This window comes from Pteropus alecto, unplaced genomic scaffold, assembly GCF_000325575.1.
Source record: "Pteropus alecto unplaced genomic scaffold, ASM32557v1 scaffold78, whole genome shotgun sequence".
In the NCBI taxonomy this organism is placed as follows: domain Eukaryota; kingdom Metazoa; phylum Chordata; class Mammalia; order Chiroptera; family Pteropodidae; genus Pteropus; species Pteropus alecto.
This window is the reverse complement of record NW_006443124.1, coordinates 6,851,686-6,874,615: the sequence shown is the minus strand read 5'-3', so window position 1 is coordinate 6,874,615 and position 22,930 is coordinate 6,851,686. Positions and strand designations below refer to the sequence as shown.

Genomic DNA, 22,930 nt, shown 5'->3' with positions numbered 1-22,930 from the left:
CATTGCTCAAAAACATAGCGATAGATCTTTTAGAATTTAGTTTGTCTTCCCAACTCTGAAGCTAAAAGTGTTTTGAAATACAATGGGCACACCAGTCTCAGGAAGAATACATCCAAAAACTCACATAAATGCCAGCACTAAGAACTTGCAAAACATCTTGGCCAACAGATAGCTTAAAGAGAGTCTATTAATAAAAAAAAGTGTTGCTAACCCTTTTGAAATGGACAACAATTAAGACATTTATCTTTTTAATCCTTAAAAAAACTACAAAAGCAGTCACATGAACACTGTAGAAAATTTAAAATATGGCTAAGCAAAAATAAGAAAAATAAAACAGTATAATGCCTCCATCCTGAGATTAGAGGTAATAACATTTGAGTGAATATCCTACATCTTATTCCACACACACACACACACACACACACACACACACACACACACATTTTTTTTTAACAAAATGAGATCCCACTGTAAACATTTAATTGTACGTGCTTTTTTCAGTTAACAATCTTTACCTTACAAGGCTCTAAATTTTCATCACATTTAGATTCAAATCTTCCCAGTTGTCTCAAAAATGTCCTTTGTAGCTTGTCTGCCTAAACCATGGTCCAATCTGGAAATAAGTATTGAATCTGATTATACATCTTAAGTCTCTTTTAATAAAAAATACTCCCTTTTCTCATGATACCAATTTATTGAAAAGTCCAGAGCAGCTCTCCTGCAGAACATCTCATCTTCTGAATTTTTCTGGTTGCTTTTCATGGTATCCTTTAGGTAGTCACTTTATCTCCTACATTAACATTCACTGGAAGTTTGGCCTAAAGCTTTGATAATTTTAAAGTATACATTTTTGGCTAGAATATATCATAAATGATTAGTATATTTAATTTGTATAAAGAGCTCCATAATATCTGAATGTCTCCTATCAATGATGTGAAAATTGACCACTAGATTAGGATGACAGTCAACTTTTTACTCTTTTTTTCCCAACTTCATTTATGAATAGTTTTAGAGTACAGCAAAGTTGAAAGAATAGTACAATGAACACTCAGGTGCCCTAGATTGAACAACTGTTAATATTTTACTAACCTTGCTTTATCTACACATGTATAAAAATATTTCTTTTTTACTGAAGCATTTGAATAAAAGTTGCAAACATCACAAACTTTATCCCTAAATATTTCAGAATGCATCACCTAAATACAATGACATCCTCCTTTTATGGCCATATCATTTTGACCCTATGAAATTTATCAATTATTCCATATCATTCTCTAATATTTAGCCTATATCTAAATTCCTTTAATTGTCTCCTACAAGTCTTTTAAAGATTTTTTTGAACCAGGATCCAATCAAGATCTACTCATTGCATTTGGTTAAGATGTCTCTTTGGTCTTTTTTAATCTAGAACAATTCCTCCCCATTTCCACTTTTTGTTTTATAATGGCCAGTTTAAGTATTTATTCTTAATAAAAGTGCTTTATAACCTGGATTTTTTTGAAAAGTAAATTAACATTTAAGAAATAAAAATTTTTACATTTTTTACCTAACACCTTGTCAGAAAAACATAATTGGAAAATATTAACCTAAAGACTATTTGGTAGAGTAACCAATCATTCCATGTTGCTCAGGACTGAGAAAGCTCCCAGAATGCATGATGTTATGTTATACAACCAGGAAAATCCCAGGCAAACCATGCTCTGTGACTAGTCACTTGTGGAGGGCTCTTACTAATGTTGAGGAAATAGTTATTTAAGTAATCAGTTAAAATCATGACCTGGTTCTACCTATTTTCATTATATCAAATAATAATTTATATACTTATACTTTTTAAACTAAACTATCTGAACTGTGCATTAATTATGCATCTAGATATAGGATACATGCTTGGGAAAATATCATAACTAAAATTCCATGTCTTACTCCTCAAACATAAAAACTAATAATATAGCAACATTTTACATCAACCTTCTATTACTTAATGTTACATTATTGTTAAAATCATACCCTAGGCTGATAGCCATTGCAGTATATCAAGCTACATAGAGATGGCACCAGGGCAAGTGACAGCCAGACAGGCACTGGGTGACCCTGTGCCTCACTGAGGAAAAAAAAAAACAAAAAACGAAACATGGGCAAAAGAGAGCCTAAGAAGCCCAGAAGCGAAATGTCATCATATGCATTCTTTGTGTAAATTGCTGGGAGGAGCACAAGAGAAAGCACTCAGATGCTTCAGTCACCTTCTCAGTTTTCCAAAAAGTGCCAACAGGAAGAAGGCCATGTCTGCTGGAGAAAGAAAGTTTTGAAGATATAGCAAAAGCAGACAAGCTCATTATAAAAAAAGAATGAAAACCTATATTCTTCCTAAAGGGCAAACCAAAAAGTTCAAAGATTCCAATGCATCCAAGAGGCCTCCTTCAGTCTTTTTATTATTCTGAATATTGCCCCCAAAATCAAAGAACTTCCTGGCCTACCCACTGGTGATGCTGAAAAGAAACTGGGAGAGATGTAGAACAACACGGCTGCTAAGCTAAAGGAAAAATATGAAAAGGAGATTCTTGTGTAAGGCTATGTGGCAAAAAAGGGAGTTATCATTTTCTTGCTGAAAAAAGTGAGAAAAAGGAGGAAGAGAAGATGAAGATGAAAATGATAATGATAAAGAGGTGGTTCTAGTTTTTGTCTATAAAGTATTTAACCTCCCTGTATACAATTTACTCTTTTTAAAGAAAAAAAAAAAAAAAAAGAAATATAATGCTGTGTAAGATTTGTTTTTAAACTGTACAGTGTTTTCTGTTTTTGTTTTTGTTTTTGTATGGTTAACATACTACCGAACGTGTTAAATGCTAGCCCTGTCCTGTTGGTATTTTCAATAGCCACTAACCTTGTCTGGTATAGTATGGAGGTTGTAAACTAGCATAGAAGTTTAAAGCGAGTTCTTGTTGGTACATAAGACATATCGATTATATATGAGGGTGGTAGTTTTTCACCTTCATTTTTCTCTGATGCATCTTATACGAATTAAGTGCTATTCTGATAAATGAATACTACTTTATAAACCCCTCACCGAAAAGTTGCAGTTGTGTTGTTGACATTCTAAATACCTCTAAGTAAATACAGTTTTCTTAATAGAAAAAAAAATCTTACCCTAAACCTATATTTTATCTTAGATAATATTATCTGCTGAATAAAAAATGGTTATTCTTTTAAGACTTATTTTCAAGAAATAATTTCTTTCAGATGTGGTTACTTAAACCTTTAGGAATTATGATTTGTTTGTTTTTATGTAAAGCATGCCTTTTACAATGAGATAGTTCATGATTTGTTCTTTGGAGGATTTTATTTTAATAAGGTTCTTCTGCAATATGATGGAGACAAAGTTTAGGTTTGTTGGGATTATTTTTCAGAAGCCAATCGGCTAGCCAAATCTATGGAAAAAAAAAAAAAACTTAAGTTAATAAATATTTAAACATTTTCTTCAATACAGAGTATCAATTTAAAATTCAAAACAATTTTCAATATCACTTTATGAATAAGATAAATAAACATTAAAAATTGAAACACTAAGTTTTACATTATGCAAGATTGTCAAGTACAAATCCAAATTGGAAAGGAAGAAGTTAAACTATTTCCATTCACACATTATATGATCCTGTATATAGAAAATCCCAAAGAATCTACAGGAAAGCTATTATACCTAATAAATAAATTTGGCAAAGTTGTAGATTACAAAGTCAACACACAAAAATCAGTTGTGTTTCTATATATCAGCAATGAACAATCTAAAAAAGAAATTAAGAAACCACTGTCATTTACAATAGCACTGGGAAAAAAAAGTATCTAGGAATAAATACTTGTATACTAAAAACTTTAAAACATTGCTGAAAAAAATTTAAAGACCTAAATAAATGGAAAGACATTCTGTGTTAATGGGTAGAAAGACTTAATACTGTTAAGATGTCAATACTACTCAAAGTGATAAGCAGATTAAACACAATCCCTACCAAATTTTATTTCATTGCTTGTGCTAAAAGCATAAGCAATGAAATAAAAATAGATAAATGGATTTTCATCAAAATTTTAAAACTTTTGTACATCAAAGGACATTATCAAGAAAATGAAAAAAGAACCTACAGAAAGAGAGAAAATATTTGCAAATCATATACCTCATAAGGATATAATATCTATAATATATAAAGAACTATAATTCAACGACGACAACAAAACACTTAAAATGAACAAAAAATTTTAATTTGACTAGACATTTCTCCAGAGAAAATATACAAATGGCCAATAGGCACAGGAAAAAATGCTTAACATCATTGGTCATTAGGGAAATGTAAATCAAAACCACAATAATAAACCATTTCATATCTATTAGGATGGCTATAATAAAATTGAAAAAGAAAAGAACAAGTGTTGGCAATGATGTAGAAAAATTGGACTTCTCATACATTGCTAGTGGGTATGTAAAAAGCAGACACTATGAAAAACAGTTGGGTGGTTCCTCAGAAAGCTAAACACAGAATGTGACCCTGCAATTCCACTCTTAGGGGTATATGCTCCCAAAATTAAAAACAAGTACTCAAGCATTATGCACAATAACTGAAAGGTAGAAACAACCTAAGTATCTACCAACAGATGAATGGATAAACAAAATATGATATGTACATACATGCAATATTATTCAGCCATAAAAGGAATGAAATTCTGATACATGCTACAACATAAATGAACTTTAAAAACATTATGCTAAGTGAAATAAGCCAGCACAAAAGAACAAATAGTCTATAATTCCACTTATATAAAATATCCACAATAGACAAATTCATAGAGATAGAAAGTAGCTTAGAGGTTACTAGGGCCTGGAGAAAGATGGTAATGAGAATTACTGCTTAAAGGTTACAGAGTTTCTGTTTGGGGTGATGAAAAAAGTTTTGAAAATATGTAGTGAAGATGGTTGCACAACATTGTGACTATAACTAATGCCACTAAACTGTACACTTAAAAATGGTTAAAATTGCAAATTTTACCTCATATATATTTATCACAAAAAACACACAAAAAAATAAAATATATTCAGAAGTATTGAAAATAATGTTAAAAGGAATAATTTATTGTGATGCTGCTAGAACACACCATCCATGTATTAGAATACATGCTCAAACACAGGATTTAATATTAATAAATAAGGCTTCATAAATCAATGTACATGGACAACTGGTCAGAAAAAAATGAATTTAGATCTTCATCTTGTATTATATACAAAAATAATTTCCAGATGCATGGGAAAGTTAAATATAAGAAATCTAGAAGAAAACAAAAGTGAATATTTAGCAAAACTTTCAGTGGGATAGGACTTTCTAAACAGTAGTCTGCCATGATGAAGTAACTGCTTGAGCTAAAGGTGACCCTGGATTTTCTAAACTTAGGTGATAAGTGGAAACCCACAATAAGAAAAAAAATCAAGGTTTAACTTATTGAATATTTAAAAGGAAAAATTAAAAATTAAACAGAAAACATTTTCAGAGCAAATATGATTAAAGGTCATATAAAGAATTCTTACAAAACTCCAAAGGTAAGTGGACAAAAGATAGATAATTCACAAAAGAGAAACTATAACTAAACATAAGGGAAAAAGTTTAACCTTACCAGTAAACATACATATGGAAGTTAAAACAACTGAAACATCATCTTTCTTTTGCTTGTTATCAAATCAGTCCCACTCCTGCTCTAGTATTTTTAACTTACATCTAACACTAATGTGGATGGGGTGAAATGGGAATTATTATACACATTGGTGACCACAAGGTAAAGTGACACGATCCTTTAAGAAAGCAATATGATGGTATGTATTGTGACCTAAAAATATTCATATTAGAAATGATAATGCCAAAAAAAGCCAAGACAATTCTAAAAAAGAGAGTAATTAGGAGGTTTAGAACTACCTGATCTTAAAATATATTATAAAGCTATAGTAATCAAAACATGTAGTACTTGTAATGAACAGACATACAAATAAAAGAAACAGAAAAGAAAATACAGAGATAAACCAAAATGCATGCAGGAACTTAGTATATGTTAACAGTGGAATCATAAATGTGAGGAAAACATGAGTTGTTCAATAAATGACTGCTTAATTGGGGAACCAAGTGAAAACTAAAATAAAATGTGACTCCCTACTTCATTCCCTATAGTAAAATAAAACTCCAGATGATCAAAGATAAAAAGAAGGTATAAAAAGTACCAAAAGGCAACATGATAAAATGTTATTAATAATCTTAGAAAACTTTCATTAAATATGAACAGAAACCCAGAAGCCATAAAAGAGCTCAATTAATTCAGCTAAATTAAAATTAAAATATATCATGAAAATAGTCAAAAAAACAAGTGATAAATTGAGAAAATCTACTAAACCACAAATGGTTAATTTCCTAAACAAAGTCCCAACACAGTAAGGAAAAGATCTAGGAACTATCCTTACCCTGCAAAAAAAAACAGACAAAGGTCATGCGTAGGAAGTTCATAGGAAAGAGAATGCAAAAGACTTTAAATAGTGTATATGAAAAGACACTCAGACTCACTCATAACAAAAGAAATACAACTTAAACTATGAGATACCATTTCTCACCTATCAGATTGGCAAAAAACCCACAAAGCTTGAAAAACACAGGTGCTCTCAACTATTTTTTATCAGAATATAAAATGGTACCTCTACAAAAGGTAATTTAACAATATTTATCCAAATTAAAAATGCATATATCAAAAACATCAAAATAACATTCTTTTTGACTTAGTATTTCCATTTGTAAAAAATTATCAAAAATGAGGATATTTACCATAGCAATTTGTAATAACAAATAAGGGTAAACACCCTAAACAACCATCTATATGTGACCAATAAATAGATTGTAGAACATCCATACAACAGAATGCCATAAGCTGTCCTTTTAAAATAGAGCAATTTTGTTCGTGGGGCTATCTAAAAATTTATTATATATTAAGTGAACAAGGTAAAAAGTACCAAATAGTGTGTTTAGGAGCTAGTATTTGTATGTGTATATGGTTTTTAAGTACATATAGCTATAATGCTTATATATGCATAGATTTCCTCATAAATGATATGCTGGTAACAGTGATTGGCTCCAAGGAGTACAACTAGGAGGTTGAAGAACAAGATGGCAAGAAGAGTTACTTTTCACTATATATCATTTTGTAACTTTTGAATTATACCACATTTAAATATTACTTATCCAAAACATTAATAACTATTAAAAAATAAAGCAAGTTCTTTAAGGGACAAATTTTTTGAATTTTTGTGTTTCGAATTATAATTCTACTTTTTGGTGTCTTTCCAAATCAAAAAAATCTCGATGTGTAAAAAGATTTATGCTTGAAGATGGTTATTGTGACAGTATTTATAATAGCAACAACTCAAACAGCAAAAGACGAATGGTAAAGGTAATAAGAGAAAAAATCATGTAACTGTCAAAATAACCTCTATAAAATATATATTTAAATATAGCAACATTTATAGGTTTTTTTAAACGTATAGTCATATAAAAATAAAATCTGAGCTAAGGAAAGGAATGGGGAAAAAATAACAATAACAGCAGCTAATATTTTAACACTTATGCACCAGACACTTTAACTAAGAATTTTACATGCATTTATACATTTAATCTTAATAATATCCCTACTAGGTAAGTAGGTACTAATACGTCTACATTTTACTGATAAAAATAGAGACTCAGAGAGAGGTTAGGTGTCTAGAGTTAAGTTGAATCTAGGTAAAGAGACTTAAGAGACCATGTTTAATAAATGGAACCAGGGCTGTCTTTTTCCTCTCAATATTTTTCAGGTTTCTTATAAACATGCATTATTTTCACAGTGAAAAAGAGTTATTAAAGAAAAAACCATCTATCTTTTCTTTTCAGTAAAAGTGGCAAAGTTAGTAGAAGAGATTAAATCTTTTTCTTCCAAGGGGAATTTCCTGAGGATGGTAACATAGGCTAGAGATACTGTTTTGGTAAGGCTGGTACTGAAATAGCCTTCCCTAATTATCTCTGAGTCTTCAAATAGGTGGGAGTACCTACCTATAAAGAAGGACCCAGGATAAGATCTGGCCCTCGACAACCCAGTTCCTCCTATCCAACCACTCTCCCCCGAATGAGCAATTTGAGGCATCTAGGGATGTGACTAAACGTTCAGTTTTCTATTTAAAAAATTTAGATATCATGAGAAACAAAAATGTTGAACAAAATTTATATATGTTAATTTTATCATTTAATTATATCAATTATACACAAAAACAATGCTCAGCAATTGTTTTTGAAAATGTATTTAGAAACAATGTTTTTAAGAGCTAAAACACAGCAAGAAAATAAGTAATCAAGTAATATGTATCTAAAATGTATATAAAAGCTTTTTTATTTTATTATCTTTTATTAGTTTTTAAAATGTTATTTTCTTATTAGTTTCAAGTATACAGTACATTGGTTAGACATTTATATAGTTTATAAAACGATCCCCCTAATTGCTCCTTCTTTCCTCTGGCCCCCCACCTAGCCATTACATTAATGCTAACTGCATTCCTTATGCCATGCTCCCCATCCCCATCACCAACTATCGACTATTAATTTGTACTTCTTTAACCCTTCACCTTATTCTCCTAGCCCCTCAAACCTCCTCCCTTCCAGCTGTCACCAGATTGTCCTCTATATTTGTGAGTCTGTTTTGATTAGTTTATTCTTTTTGTTCCTTAGATTCTGCATATAAGTGAAATCATATGGTATTTATCTTTCTCTGTCTGACTTATTTCACTCAGCATAATAACCTCTAGGTCCATCAATGTCATTGCAAATATATAAAAGCTTTGTTAAATGGCCCTCGATACTTTGACTGTTTCAAATATAATATTTTAGATATGAAAACTATAGACAATATTCTTTAGTGTAAATAAAAAGATTTCTTACAAAAGGATCTGCTGGTTTTTGCTTGCAAAGCTCCGTGAGTCCTTCAAGCAGAGTTGGTGTTACATATAAATTTAAATAGTCCTTAGCAGCTTGTCCAACTGGTATGGGCTCAATGATCACTGCAAATACAAATGTAGTCCCATTAAAGCTAACATAAATGATGAAATATTATACAGCCATTCAAAAAAATTTTAATGGCATAAGAAATACTTAAGTTTTTTTTTAAGGGAACAGAAGTGGATATATAGCATAATAGTGTGTTCAAAACCACAAGCACACATGAAAAAAAAATAAGACTGCATAAGACTGGCAAGAAACATATCAAAACATTAATAGTGATCATGTATAGGATTCTGATTATATTTTCAACCATATTCTTTACTGTATTTCTATTTCTATGCTTTTACAGTAAATATATTGGACACTGCTATGAAAAAGAAAAATATGAATGAAGAATATGTAAAATCAGGGAGATTAGATTAATTCATTCTGACAACTAATTTCTACCAATAAAATGGCAGGCACTTTGCAAAGTGGTACAGATACAACAGTGAATAAGAATACATAGTTCTTGCTCTCTTTCAATCTACTGAATATACACATAAAATCTATATTTGCCTATATAATATAGATTAATATTCCTGCTCTTATTTTGCAGGTTTTTAAATAAATCATATGAGACTTTGGGAAATTTTAGTCTTTTCTGCCATATTTAGACACTATACAGGTGAACCAGATTTGCAATACTACAAAGAATACAGTTATAAAAAAAGAATGTATAAGTCTTTATAAGTTAGAAAATGTAAGTATAAGTCTTTTGAGGTTGATCTCCATTAATGTGCTACTTTTGATAAAGACGAGAAAAGGAAGCTACTGGTCTGTGTTCAGATCTAAATCCTCACTGGCCCAAGGGAAAGAAGGATGAGAGCAGAAATTTCTGTATGCTAGTGTATAGGCTCAGCCTTAATGAGACAAAGACTAACAATGCAAGTCCTTTGCTAGGACGCAAGAAAACGCTGGAAGCCTCCTCACAGTTTTTCAGTAAAAGGTTTCTTTCTTACCAGTCTTGTTATAGCACCCTTCTTTGTACTGATCATTATAATAATTTTTATTTTGGTTATTTGGTTATATAAATATTTCTGTCATGTCTCTTTTAAAAGTTAAGACCACGTTTATCACATTCACTGTTACCTGTGCCCAGGCCCTATGTAGTATTTCAAAAATGAAAATCGGATTATGTCACTCCCATCCTTAAAATGCTTCATTGGTTCCTCATTGCATTTATCGTCAAGACAGAACTCTATACCATGGCCCATAAGACCATGCGACCTCTACTTACCTCTCCAACCTCATCTTATGTTTCTCTTACCCTAGACCTTTTAGTTTATAGAATGTGCCATAATCTTTCCTGCTCATGACTTGAGAACATGCTGTTCCTTCTGCAGGTATGCTCTTCCCTTTACTCTGATTAACCACTACTTATTCCTTGGATCTCAGCTAAAAAGTCACTTCTTCAGTCAAGCTTTTCTTATAATCTTTCATGATATCCTGTAACTACTTTGTATAAAACTTAACACACAATAACTATGCAATTATTTGGGTAATTATTGTTTAAAGGTTATCTTTCAAACATTAGACTGTAAGCTCCATGAGAACACAGACCTATTTTTTATAATTTTTTAAAGTCCTGAGGTATAATTTACATATTGTAAAATTCACCCATTGGCATATACAATTGATTTTTAATAAACTTATAGTCATATGATCATCACCATAATCCAGTTTTAGAACACTTCCATCACCCCAAAGATGTTTCTTTGTGCCCATTTATAACTTCTTGCTAACACTCTCACCCGCTGGCAACCACTGAGCTTCTTTGTTTCTAAAAATTTGCCTTTTCTGAACATTCCATATAAATGGATCATGTAACATGTAGTGTCTTATGCCTGGATTCTTTCATTTAGCATAATGTTTTGAGGTTCATTCATGTTGTAGCATTTATCAGTAGTTTGTTCCTTTTAAGTAGTATTCTATTGTATGGCCATACTGAATTTTGTTTATCCACTGATATACAATTGAATCGTTTGCAGTTTTTGGCTATATTAAATAATGCTGCTATAAAGATTCACATGTGTCATTATGTAGATGGATGTTTTCATTTCTCTTGGGTGAGTAGATTCTGCTAGGAGTGGACATGCTAATGGAGTCACCTGGTAAGTTTAACATTTTTAAGAAATCGCCAAACTTTTCCAAAGTGGCTATAACATTTTACAATAATGATTGCCAGGATCCCAGTATCACTATATCCTTACCATTGATTACAGCCATTCTAGTGGGTATGTCATTGTGGTTCTAATTTGCATTTAATCCAATGATTAATTATGTTGAATACTTTTTCATGTGCATGTTAGTCATTCATATATCTTTTGTGAAATGCCTATTAAAGCTTTCGCCCAGTTTTTAATTGGGTTGTCTTTTCATTATTGAGTTGTAAGAGCCCTTTATATATTCTGGATACAAGTTCTTTATCTGATATATGATTTGTACATTTTTTCTCCCAGTCTGTGGCTTATCTTTTCATATTCTTAATTATGGCTTCTCATTTTGATGTAGTCCAATTTATCAATATTTTCTTTTACAAACCATGCTTTTGATATCATATTTAAGAACTCTTTATCTAACTCAAAGTAATGAAGATTTTCTCTTATGTTTTCTTCTAGATGTTTTTAGCTCTTATATTTAGGTCTATGATCCATGTTGAGTTAAATTTTGTGTATGGTGTGAAACAAGGGTCTAAGTTATTTATTTATTTTTGCATGTGGATATCTAATTGTCCCAGAACCATTTGTTGAAAAGACCATCTTTTCTCTATCAAATTGTGTAGGCACTTTTGTAAAAAATCAATTGACCATAAATGTAAAGATTTATTTCTAGATTCTCAATTCTGTTCCATTGATTTATATGTCTATTCTGATGTCAGTACCATACCGTCTTAATTATTGTGACTTTGTAAGTTTTGAAATCAGTTTAGTGCAAGTTCTCCAACTTTGTCCTTCTTTTTCAAAATTGTTTGAGCTTTTCTCGATCCTTTGCAATTCCATAGAAATTTTAGAATTATCTTGTCAGTTTCTACATAATGCATGCGTGGACTGATAGGGATTGCATTAAATTTATTGATCAATTAAGACGTAATTCCCATCTTGACAATATTGACTCTCCTGATCCATGAATATGGGATATCTATTTAGATAGTCTTTAATTTCTCTCAGCAATGTTTTGTGCTTTTCATTGTATAAGAATTGCACTTCTTTTATTAAACTTATTCTTTAATATTTTATTATTTTTCATGCTATTCTGAAATTATTTCTTTCATTTTTAAATAGTGTCTACCACATCTATTTTTGCTGACCATTTATTATCTGTCTCAGGTACCTAAGGCTGGATGAGTTAATGAGAGAATAAAGAGTGTTTTCATGTTTCTTACATAGATGAACTTTCATTGCACTTTTTAAAACAATTTAATGACATTTATAATTTATATATTGCATTGTATATTTATTTTTATAGACTTTTAAACTATAATCATCGTGAGAACAGCAACATCTTGTCTTTATTAAGTTGGTAAATTTGCCGAATGAATGAAATATAGCAAAGCTTTAAATTGGCCAACCCCATTGAAAGAGAAAGGGAAGAGCACTATCTTTTTCAAGGGTTAGGATCATGTCTTTGAATATCTTTATAATTTGCTTTAGCCACTCATCATATAGGGTTTTGCAGATAGTTCTTGACTGACTGCTAAACTAGATGGAGCTCATGCCACAAACTAAGAACTTACTCTAAATAACTTCATATTCCCACAGCAGTAGATAATTAATAATTTATAATTATCCTACAACTGCTGCTTTTCAAATATCTAACCATACCTCTTAAATTCACATTTAGAAGATTAATTAATGCATAAAATTAAAGGTAATCTAAAATAACAGTTTATATATAACCCTAGAGTTAGAAGAGCTTCCAAATACATTTTCTACTAAAGATAAAGTGAGTTTTTGTCCTATTTTAGTTAAAAGCTAAAGAGGAAACATCTAATTCATTAGTAGGACTAAACCTAAAGTGCTACTGCATTTTTAAAAATCTCATGTTTAAGGTATGCTTCAAAATTATATGGAAGCAAACGTAGGAGTAGGGATTATAGATGAAATAAGACTGACAACATTTGTTGAAATTGGATGATGAGTTCAGTAGGGGCTTATTACATTATTCTGTCTACTTTTGTGTATGTAGTTTTCCACAATAAGCAGTTCTAAAGAAAAGGATACCTTAATGGAATGCATATGTGACAGAAATTAGAACAGTAAGAATAAAATATGTAAGTAGGTAAATCTTTTTGTGTACAAATATCTACAAAACAGTTTTTGTTTATTTAAGAATCAGACTTTTAAATCTCCAAGACAGTTTTCAGGTTTTTTTGAACAAATCTTCAATACAAAATACTGAGGAACAGATCTAAATGAGTCAGAGAAAAATAACATGGCAAAAAAGATTTAAAAACTACCCAATGCTTTGCATTGTTTTCTTTGTCATGAAAACCACCAAGTTTTCAAACTAAAAATCTCAGTGCTGTCTTCATTATGCCCACTTCTAAAAGATTTAACACCTCTGTAACAGGATAGAAATCAAAAAAGAACTGAGAATTATTAATTTCACAATTGCATGAGTGTTTGTTAGGCCAACAGTAAACTGTTAAAAGAAAATGGTAAATCAATCATATTTTCCAAGGGAAATTCTTTTTTTCATGTGTAACAAACTTCACTGATGCATTAGGGAAAACTAAAAGGAATTACAATGCAGAAGAGAAACCCTAAATATGCCCAAGAGAAAAAGAAAAAAAGTAAATTCTTCTCAAAAGATTTCCTAGAGAACACAATTCATTTGGGGTGGAGAGAAATGTTGAGTTTTCCATTCTCAGTTTCAAGTTTTTAAGTAACTATAATTTGAAAATATTAAAAAAAATATTGGAGAAAAACCTTGTTATCTTCCTTCCCAGCTACATTCCAAAATAAAAGAAAAAGCAAACAATAAGGAGATGCGATTAGCTAATTAGTTACCTGTAACTCACCTTCAGGAAACATGAATCGAATTTCTCTTTCTGCTGCAGCAAAATCACTACTCCCATGAAGTGCATTCCTTAGGTCATCTGTTCCATAAACTGCCCTTAGACTAAAAGCAAGTTAGAGATGATGATCATCCAATCTGATATCCTTATCTTGTACATATACATTCTACTTAGATATTTTACAGAGGCATTGCTACTTCTCACATATGGAGGCTTTAAGTTATCTTGAATTTAAGCTTAAATCTATCTAGATGAGGGTCAAATATATTTAAATCTGCAAGAGGGATACACGGAAAATAGGAGTTGTCTGGGTGAAAAAGAGGTGATGTTTTGTGAGAAATGAAAAGGCAATGTATATTCAAAACTGCAAGAACTCAGTGTCCTTTGGTTTTCAGATATTAATTATAAGACTGAAAATCTGGATTTTTGGTCCTATATTATTAATATTTTTAAAAATACCATACCAATCTTCCCATGAAAATTTCTACTTCAGTGGCAGTTTAATTCTAGGATGAGAGAATAAGGTTATCAACCAGAAAGCAGATATTCCCTGAGGCCTTTTATGGTATTTTGTATTAAGATAGACATTTAAATAGTTGAAATATAAAATTGACCTCTTCCCCACCACTAAAACAAAACAAAACAAACAAACAAAAAACAGTTGATTTAGGAAAACTTTCAAATGAAAGGAAATTTCTATTACAATGAAATCAGATTTTTTCATTTTTATAGTTGTATTCCATTTTCCCATAGGAAAGTTACCTGTCAGGGTGTGTCTCCTTAGCTACTAAGCTATTACTTGGTCCCAAAAGTTCTTTCCAGTAAGAGATGGCTTTATGTCTAGCTAATATCATGGCAACAAGAGGTCCAGAACTCATGTATGCTGTTAAATTGGGGAAAAACATTTTCCCATACTCTTCCACATAAAAGTTACTACATTGCTCAGGGCTGAGATGTAGTTTTCTTCTCTATAAGAGAAACAAAGTCAACAAAAGCATTTAAAATGACAGTTCAATAATACCTCATTAAGTCATTAATAAATTGAAATTAGTACCAATCTGATTACAAATCTGATTGTACTATGAAGGATGAGATAAGAAAATTAATTGTAGGCTATAAATAAAATTATAAGAATATTTAACCTACTTAAAAACTATTCCTGTTTAGTAGCCTCCTTCAACATATGGTTTATGACAAATTCATCATATCTCCTTCTTAAAGTAAAAACACTCCAATCATCAATATTTTGTTGATATATACTTTGTATAAAGTAACAAAACTGGACTTCGGAATATTCCAGATTCATCTTTCTCTGTCTATGTGTGGTATTTTTCTATTTATTGTGAAATTTTCCTACATTACTTTAGGGAGCTGGTACCATTGCAGTACTGTGAAATAACATGGTATATAATGATGCAATAAACAAGTTTTTCATTCGAATAAGCTGTGTATTCTTTATTCTGGTTCCACCATAAATATGTTGATTCACTGTGATCTTAAGAAAAATTAGTTGGCATTAAGTTTCTCAGTTTGAAAGAATAAAAAATATTACGGGCATATAAATATTATTTTCTTCATAAATGAGAGACAATATGAATGAATCAATAAGCTTAAAAAAAAAATCAAAGGAGTAGTTATTCTTCCAATTGAAAGCATCATGCTTTCCGAAACTAAAAGCAGCTATTTGAATGCTTTTTAAAAATCATACATTACTACATATCAAAACAGAAGAAAAAGCAAACAGTATGTATCATGAGGAGAAAGGCACAAAATATAACAGAAGGATTCAAAGTAGACATCAAGGAAAACTTCTGGATGGAATGATGAGGAGACATAGAGATAAGTTTCAAGGTGAAGGGTAAAAATCTGCAAGATTAAGGTAGAAATCCATGTTTCTAAAATGAGTTAGATTTTCCTGAGAGTACAGTGTGACTTTTACCAAGTGACCTACTTCTTAAAGCCACTTCCAAAACTATCATGTGTCCTCAGGTTTCAGAAACTTGGTAAAATTGGTTGGTTGGTTTGTAGCAAGAGACCTTTGGGAAGATGCTTATCTAGGTGGGTCAGAGCACTGCATGAACAAGTTCTACTGGACAAGCATAACATTCTTACCAGTCAAGGACCAGTTACTATAAATAAAGGTTCTGACATCTATTCTCATATTAAAATTCATATAGTCAAGAAATAGATTTGAGAAGTTATATCACCTGATTTAGTATAATCCTTGATTCTATTTTTTAAAATTAAGACATGCCAGTATTTGTGATTCTTACACATATTAGTGTGGGTTGTCCTTGTTGTTGTTGTTGCTGGGTTCAAAACTAAAAATCTCTTCTGTTGCCATGTAAGCCCTTATCTGCCACATGCCTCTTAATAAACAGGGGAAGCTTCCTTCTCAGGTATGCTAGTTAATGTAGCATAATTATAAAAATTAAGGGCTCATCTTAAACTAAAGTTGATACTGAATCAATGATTCCTTTTGATTACTTTAAAATTAGATCAGGTAAAAATTTTTGGAATTTGGATGAATATTTTCACAAAGAGAAGCAAAGATATTAAAGAATATCAGAAAGGAACCATTAGTTTGTAACCAAGGAAAGACTGCCACCTACTGAAAGGATACATCATTTTCCAGATTTTCCCTGGATGGGACAAGAAAGCTTCAAGTTCAATGGACTCCCAACTAAAATAAAGCCTACATTAAAAGCACACAATACTAAGAACAAATATTGTATGTTTCTACTTATGTATGATATATCTGAAATAGGCAAAATCACAGAGACAGAAAGTAGAATACGGGTTACCAGTGGCTGGGAAGAGGGATAAACAGGGAGATAGTATTTAATGGGTATAGAGTTTCACGATGTAAAAGTTCTAGAGATGAATAGTGGTGATGGTTTCACAACAATGTAAATGTACTTACTTCCACTGAATTCTACACTTAAAAATGGTTAAAATGGTAAATTTTATGTTGTATTTGCTTAACCACAATTAAAACAAACAAACAAACAAACAATACCAAGGTCTTCTTTGGTCTGAAATTTATTGCTCACTAGAAAAAATGTTAAATATTAGTATTAATATTATTTTCTAATTTGTGATTAACATTAGCCACTTAAGTGTGCTTTTAATGTAGGCTTTATTTTCTTTTTAAAATACAGACTTTAAAAAAACTTAAATAGGATATCTTATTTGTATATTTCCTCTAATTGTTTTTTTCCCTAATATTAATGAGTAATATACTTAGAGCGTTAAAAAATTCAAAGCAATATAAACAGGTATAAAAATCTCATTCCCATCCCTGTCCTAATGCACCTTATTCTTGCCTTCCATAGGCAACAATTTTTTTAATGTTTATTTATCCCTAGTATTTCGTTTTGCAAATATTGGCAAACATGTATATTACTTTTCCCTCTTTCTATCACAAGAGGTTGCTACACATTGTTCTATATTTCCTTTTATCCATAAGAGGACACAGAAAGGTTCCTTATTCTTTTTGGTTAGTTGCATAGTATTTAATTTGGTGGACACAGGGTTTATTTTATTTTATTTTATTTTATTTTATTTTATTTTATTTTATTTTAGGCAAGGCAACCCTTGGTTGACCTCACAGATTGCAAGGACCTTGTCAGTTTACAATCTCTTATTTTTTCAATTTTTATTTTTTACGCCTACAGCACCTGGTCTTTCTAGGTGGTCTCCTATCCAAGTACTAACCAGGCCTTACCCTGCTTAGCTTCCAAGATCGGACAGAATTGGGCTTGTTCAGGGTGGCATGGTCATAGATGGATTCACCAGGGTTTAATTAACCACTAATGCTGGGTTGTTGTCAACCTTTTGCTGGTAAATAAACAATGCTGCAAAAAATAACCTGCATATATGTCACTTCATATTAACATATGTTATAGGAGGGATTCCCAGAAGTAGGACTGCTGGATCAAAGGGTAAATAAATGCATCTGTAATGTTAATAGATAATTGCCAGGTTCCCTTTCATGGGGGTTATGCCATTTACTTTTATATTTTTGCCAGATGGTATCTCAGTATGATTTTAATTTGCTTTTTCCTACTTAGCGATTGAGCATCTTTGTATACGTTAAAGAAGCATTTGTTTTCTTTTTCTGTGATCATCCACATATTCTGTCCATTTTCAACTGAATTTTTATAGTTCTCTAGGAGCTCTTTATATATTAGGGAGATTAGCTCTTTATGATATGAGTTGCAAATCTTTTTTCCAAGTTCGTCATTTGTGTTTTGACTTTGCTTATGGTGCTTATTTGGCTATGCAGAACTTTATGTTTATAGCCTTATCAATCTTTTCTTTCGTGGTTCGTAGAATAAGTCATAGTAAAAAAGGCTGTCCGACTCTAAGAATAAAAAAGTTCATGCATTTTTTCCTCTAGAATTTACATAGTTTAATTTTTTAATATTTAAATTTCAGATCCATTAGGAGTTTATCCCGGTGTATATAGTGTAATACGTGAATCCAACTTTTTTTTTTTTTAATGGATACCTAGTTTTCCTAACTACATGTATTAAAAAGTTCATCTTTACGAGTCTTTTCATTATTGTATTAAATAATTCCTTATACTTTCCTGTACTATTTCCTTACACTTTCTTGTACCATCCCTTCCCTCAGCCTCCACCTATCCTAAGTTCAACCGAAATCCCATCTTTTCTGAAGACTGAGTTTCTTTTTTATTTTTTAAAACACTAAACAGGCAATGTAACACTGTATAATAAAAACTAGAATTTCAAATAAGGATGGTACAAAAAGGAAGATTATACTTAATTTCAAATAAGGATGGTACAAAAAGGAAGATTAAGTATATTCGATTCTATTCAATAATCTTTAACAACACTCTTTTTACATTCATTTTCAAACCTCTACCAACTGCAGAATATAAGGCTTAAAACATTAAATGTTTGTAATAACAGAAAAAACAACATCAACAGTCTCAAAGTCCATCAGTAGAGGATCAAGTAAATAAATTGTGGTTCATCCACAATCCACATAGGGGTATATGACACAAAAGTTAGGAAGAATGAGCTAGATTCAGATGTAATCATCTGAAATGCTATCTGAGTCATAAAGGGAGTCAAGGGAGGGGAACTGTCCTATTCCAGTGGGGAAAAGTGTTTGCGAATGCATAGGAAAATCCTGGAAGAACAAAGTGGTAAGTGGTTATCTCTCTCTGGAGAATGAGACTTGGGGTAGAAGAGGAGAGGTGGAAGGTAAAGAAATTTTATTTCTCATTTTATATACCTTTGAGGTGTGAAAAAACTTTAAAAAACTATCACATGTGACTTTTAATAAACCTAATTTTTTTAATGCAAAATACTACAGATCTAAATGGGTCAACACATTTACATAAACATTTCTTTTTTTAAGCTTCAATGACAGAAAGCACAATCATCGTGCCCAGAAGTTACCTGAACAATGGTGAATCCAGATCTGAGAATAATATCTTGTATCTCCTCCTCTTTGTCAACAATATCTGGTTTGATAATGGCCAGAGTTTTTTCTACATAAATCTGAGGTGAGGGCATTGATAGCTCCATTCTGGGTTTTGGGGGTACAATTTAAGAGATTCTTGACAGGTATCAACTGCAATGACATGCATCCCCCCACATCCCAGATTTAATGCAATAGTGATTAAGAACAGCATTGTTGGGCGCTTGATTTTATTAATTTATAAAGTTAGAAACTGCAATATCTTTTTCTATAAACAGTTTCTCAATAAAGGCATACCTCGGAGATACTGCGAGTTCTGTCTCGAGTATCACAATAAAGCGGGTCCTAATCTTTGTGCTTGTGGAGGGTCTTGTCTTCAGTTTGTAAAATATGCAACACTTGTCAAGTGCATAAAGCGCTCGAAGTGCAATAAAATATTTGCCTGTAATACAATTTCTACTCTGCAGATAAATCATGCCTTGGGTTTCCTAAACATTTTCATCGAGGTAGAGAGACCACCGGACAATCCAAAAGCCTGGGACCCACACAGACTCTTGGGCAGGAACAGGAGACCAGATCGCCAGCTCTCCAGCGGCAGATTGAGCAACCCCACCCCACCGGGACGACTAGCATAGGCCTGGTTGGAAAATAGGATCCCTGGGTTCCCCTGGGTCTTTCCTGTCAAATGCCGACTCCGACCCTCCTCTGTGCACTCACCTCAGCACTTACTCCCGAGGTGAGAAGACAGCTTGTTGCTAGGAGACCTGAAACCCAGTTTAGGGACGGTGGCTGCATAGGGACAATTCCAGCAGCACACTTCACAGCCTCCAACCGGTTCCTTTTAACCAAGAAAGGGAGCCAGCCCAGGCATTTTTATTCCCCTTCCGAACCTTAGAGCACTAAATGAGACAAATCATAAACACTCTCCTCTCATCCCACTCCAGCCCCTTCTAGAAAACCCATGTTAAATACCTTCCTCATTTCACCAGATGATGCTATCCCCTCTATTCCCAGCTTCTGTAATCATTGAAAAGCAATCTTCCACTTGTGGAATAATATTTATTTATAGAGCAGTTATAAGAGGTTTAATCTAGTTACCTCTAAATTAAGCCTATGGAACAAAGACATGGGCATTATTTATGGCAAAGCCCCAAATCTTGGCTTTACCCTTTTTCCTTATATTATGTCCACAGGCAGGCACCTTTGACTCCTTGGTTGCGAGTTAAGGCCTTATTTTTATTAGAAAACACAACAGAGAAGTGATAAACAAGTGCTGGGATCTTCTCTGGGTCAGAGTCTCAATGAAGGTCGAAATTGCAGGACAGGTCAGGGTAGCAGCTCCAGGTTAACAAAACTGATTTCCCATCATGCACTGGGTTGGCTGGTTCTCATTCCAGACTATTTAAGTCTCTTCTTTTGTCTAACCAAATACTCAGCACCTACAGGGTCAAAGCAGATAGCAAGCTATGAATCTTAAAAGGTACAGAGGTTTTAATACAATTTTCTTTGTTTTTCCACATGAGATTTGACTGTGCTTTTTTCTTTAAAATATGATGCTGCCCAGAAAAGAAACCATCAAATGTCTTCTTCTGGCTACTATGTCTTATCCCCTATTGATGTGACAGTGTTAACATACAATATCAACAGGTATAGGAACAAAAAAAGGACAGTGACTCTAGCATCTGGTTTACATGTTTAGCCCTCTGGCTTGAGGCTCTGGAAGCAGGAGCTCCCATTACCATTCCAGCTCTCTTGAGAGTTCTTCAGTAGTGCTTGTCTTCCTAGATGACTTTAGTTTACCATTAACTCTGGACCTACTGAGGCTCAGGTTTTTCCAAACCAGTAGGTATGATGTCAATCCTTCAGGGCCTTGACTCATCCCTACATATAAACTCTGGAAACACTTCAACTTCACCCATATTCTCACAGATTTTCTAAATCAGATTCCAGAGATTACACTCTTTTTTCTTGCAACTCTCTACATACAGTACCTGAATCTGCTCCAAGACTTCTCGCTGCATCTCCACAGCCATATGGTATACATGATGATCAGAGTCATTGTACATCACAGCATTTTGGAACATCAGCATCAGGTCCCGCTGGAACTGTGCCATGGTGCGAATCCGTCCCTTAGACAAGTTCCTTTTCAGGGTAGTTAAGTCCATGGGTCTACAGGTGGCCAAGAGAAACCAGAGGAAATCAAACATTCATGTGGAACATGTAGTGACCTAACATGCTCTCTTGGAGAACTAGCTCTTAAGGAAAATAGCAGTAACGATAACAATCCCCACTAGATATAAAACAGCAACAGCAGTTAATCTCTGACTGCTACTACTTACAATAGGCCAAACGCTATGTTGGGTACTTTCTATATTAACTCACTTAAACTTCCCAATAAACCTATCAAGTACGTACCATTATTATCACCAATTGGCGATGAGGAAACAGATCTAAAGAGGTTAAGTACTTGCTCAAAGTCATACAACTTGGATTCCAATTCAGAGGCAGCTTGACTCCAGAGCCCACTCCAGGCCCAGCCACTACACTCTACTATTAGAGAAGTGGTGGCCCCAGGTACCAAAGTTGTAAAGAGCTCCAACAATCAATTTTTCACATGGTTATTACAGACTGATTGTTTACAATGCATAGTAATATACTAGGTATTAACCTACTGACTGCATAATCAAAATCTAAGAATTTTTTTCCTTTTATGGAGGTGAAAAGAGAATCAAGCAAATATTAAGACAAATAAATTATTAATGAGACAGAGAATGGGTATATAAGAGAAGGCACAGCAGTGTAGAAAAAAGACTGAACTTAAAGGTAAGAATCTGGGGTTAGTTTCAGCTCTGCTATTTACTGTTAATCACAGACAAGTCATGACCACCTCTGAGCTTTCGTTTCCTCATTTATAGAATGAGTCTGTCTCCAAATGTCCTTTCCTGATCTTTTATACTCTATTAACACACTGGTCTGGGACGGCATTTTAGGTGAAATATGCTATAAAAATCCAAAATACTGCCATCAACCAGTGTTTGTAATATCATTTGGATTATCATCTTTGCCTTTTAAAGTTCTGCTCCAAAGAACAGTGTCAAAAACTACCGAAGGATAATGTAAGATTATAATGAATGAATCATATTACTTAAAAATCAACACTAGAAAAAAAAAGCCTTTATTATCATAACTTTACAAACTTATCCAGCTATAAAACATATCTTTAGTTTGTAAGTAATGTAAATGAAATAAGAAATAATCTAATAGGTGGGAAATAAAGTATGAAAAGACAGATATAAAAGCAATCAGCCTTTCTCAACCCCTTTTCCACTGACCTTTTCACCACATCCTTGTATCCCGGGGCCTGCCTTTCTGATACAGGCTTCAG

The 22,930-nt window shown here is 32.5% G+C and overlaps 1 protein-coding gene and 2 pseudogenes across 2 annotated transcripts; 1 reads left to right on the top strand and 2 right to left on the bottom strand.

Annotated features, from left to right (window-relative positions):
• Positions 1-1,188: 1,188 nt before the first annotated feature.
• Positions 1,189-3,268, top strand: LOC112471914 (annotated as a pseudogene).
• Positions 3,219-20,329, bottom strand: NME5 (NME/NM23 family member 5). Of its 2 annotated transcripts, none has more exons than XM_015597999.2 (6): positions 20,263-20,323; positions 19,524-19,698; positions 14,854-15,059; positions 14,095-14,195; positions 8,973-9,091; positions 3,219-3,425 (listed from the first exon to the last, which is right to left on the bottom strand). In XM_015597999.2, exons 2-6 carry the CDS (start codon positions 19,650-19,652, stop codon positions 3,342-3,344), a joined length of 639 nt encoding a protein of 212 aa, XP_015453485.1. In that variant the 5' UTR covers positions 19,653-19,698; positions 20,263-20,323; the 3' UTR covers positions 3,219-3,341. The 2 variants fall into 2 exon arrangements, with proteins under 2 accessions (XP_015453485.1, XP_006923142.1); XM_006923080.3 differs by having other exon boundaries at positions 3,319-3,425; positions 19,524-19,653; positions 20,263-20,329.
• On the bottom strand, positions 17,760-17,878 carry LOC112472025 (annotated as a pseudogene).
• Positions 20,330-22,930: the final 2,601 nt, after the last annotated feature.

Excerpts from the sequence above, each read along its gene's own strand:
- NME5 (XM_006923080.3), bottom strand. The coding sequence starts at position 19,652 with ATGGAGCTATCAATGCCCTCACCTCAGATTTATGTAGAAAAAACTCTG. Across the intron at positions 15,060-19,523 it reads CTGGATTCACCATTGTTCAG|AGAAGAAAACTACATCTCAG; the intron begins GTAACTTCTGGG and ends TTTCTCTTATAG. Across the intron at positions 9,092-14,094 it reads TCGATTCATGTTTCCTGAAG|TGATCATTGAGCCCATACCA; the intron begins GTGAGTTACAGG and ends TTGTATTTGCAG.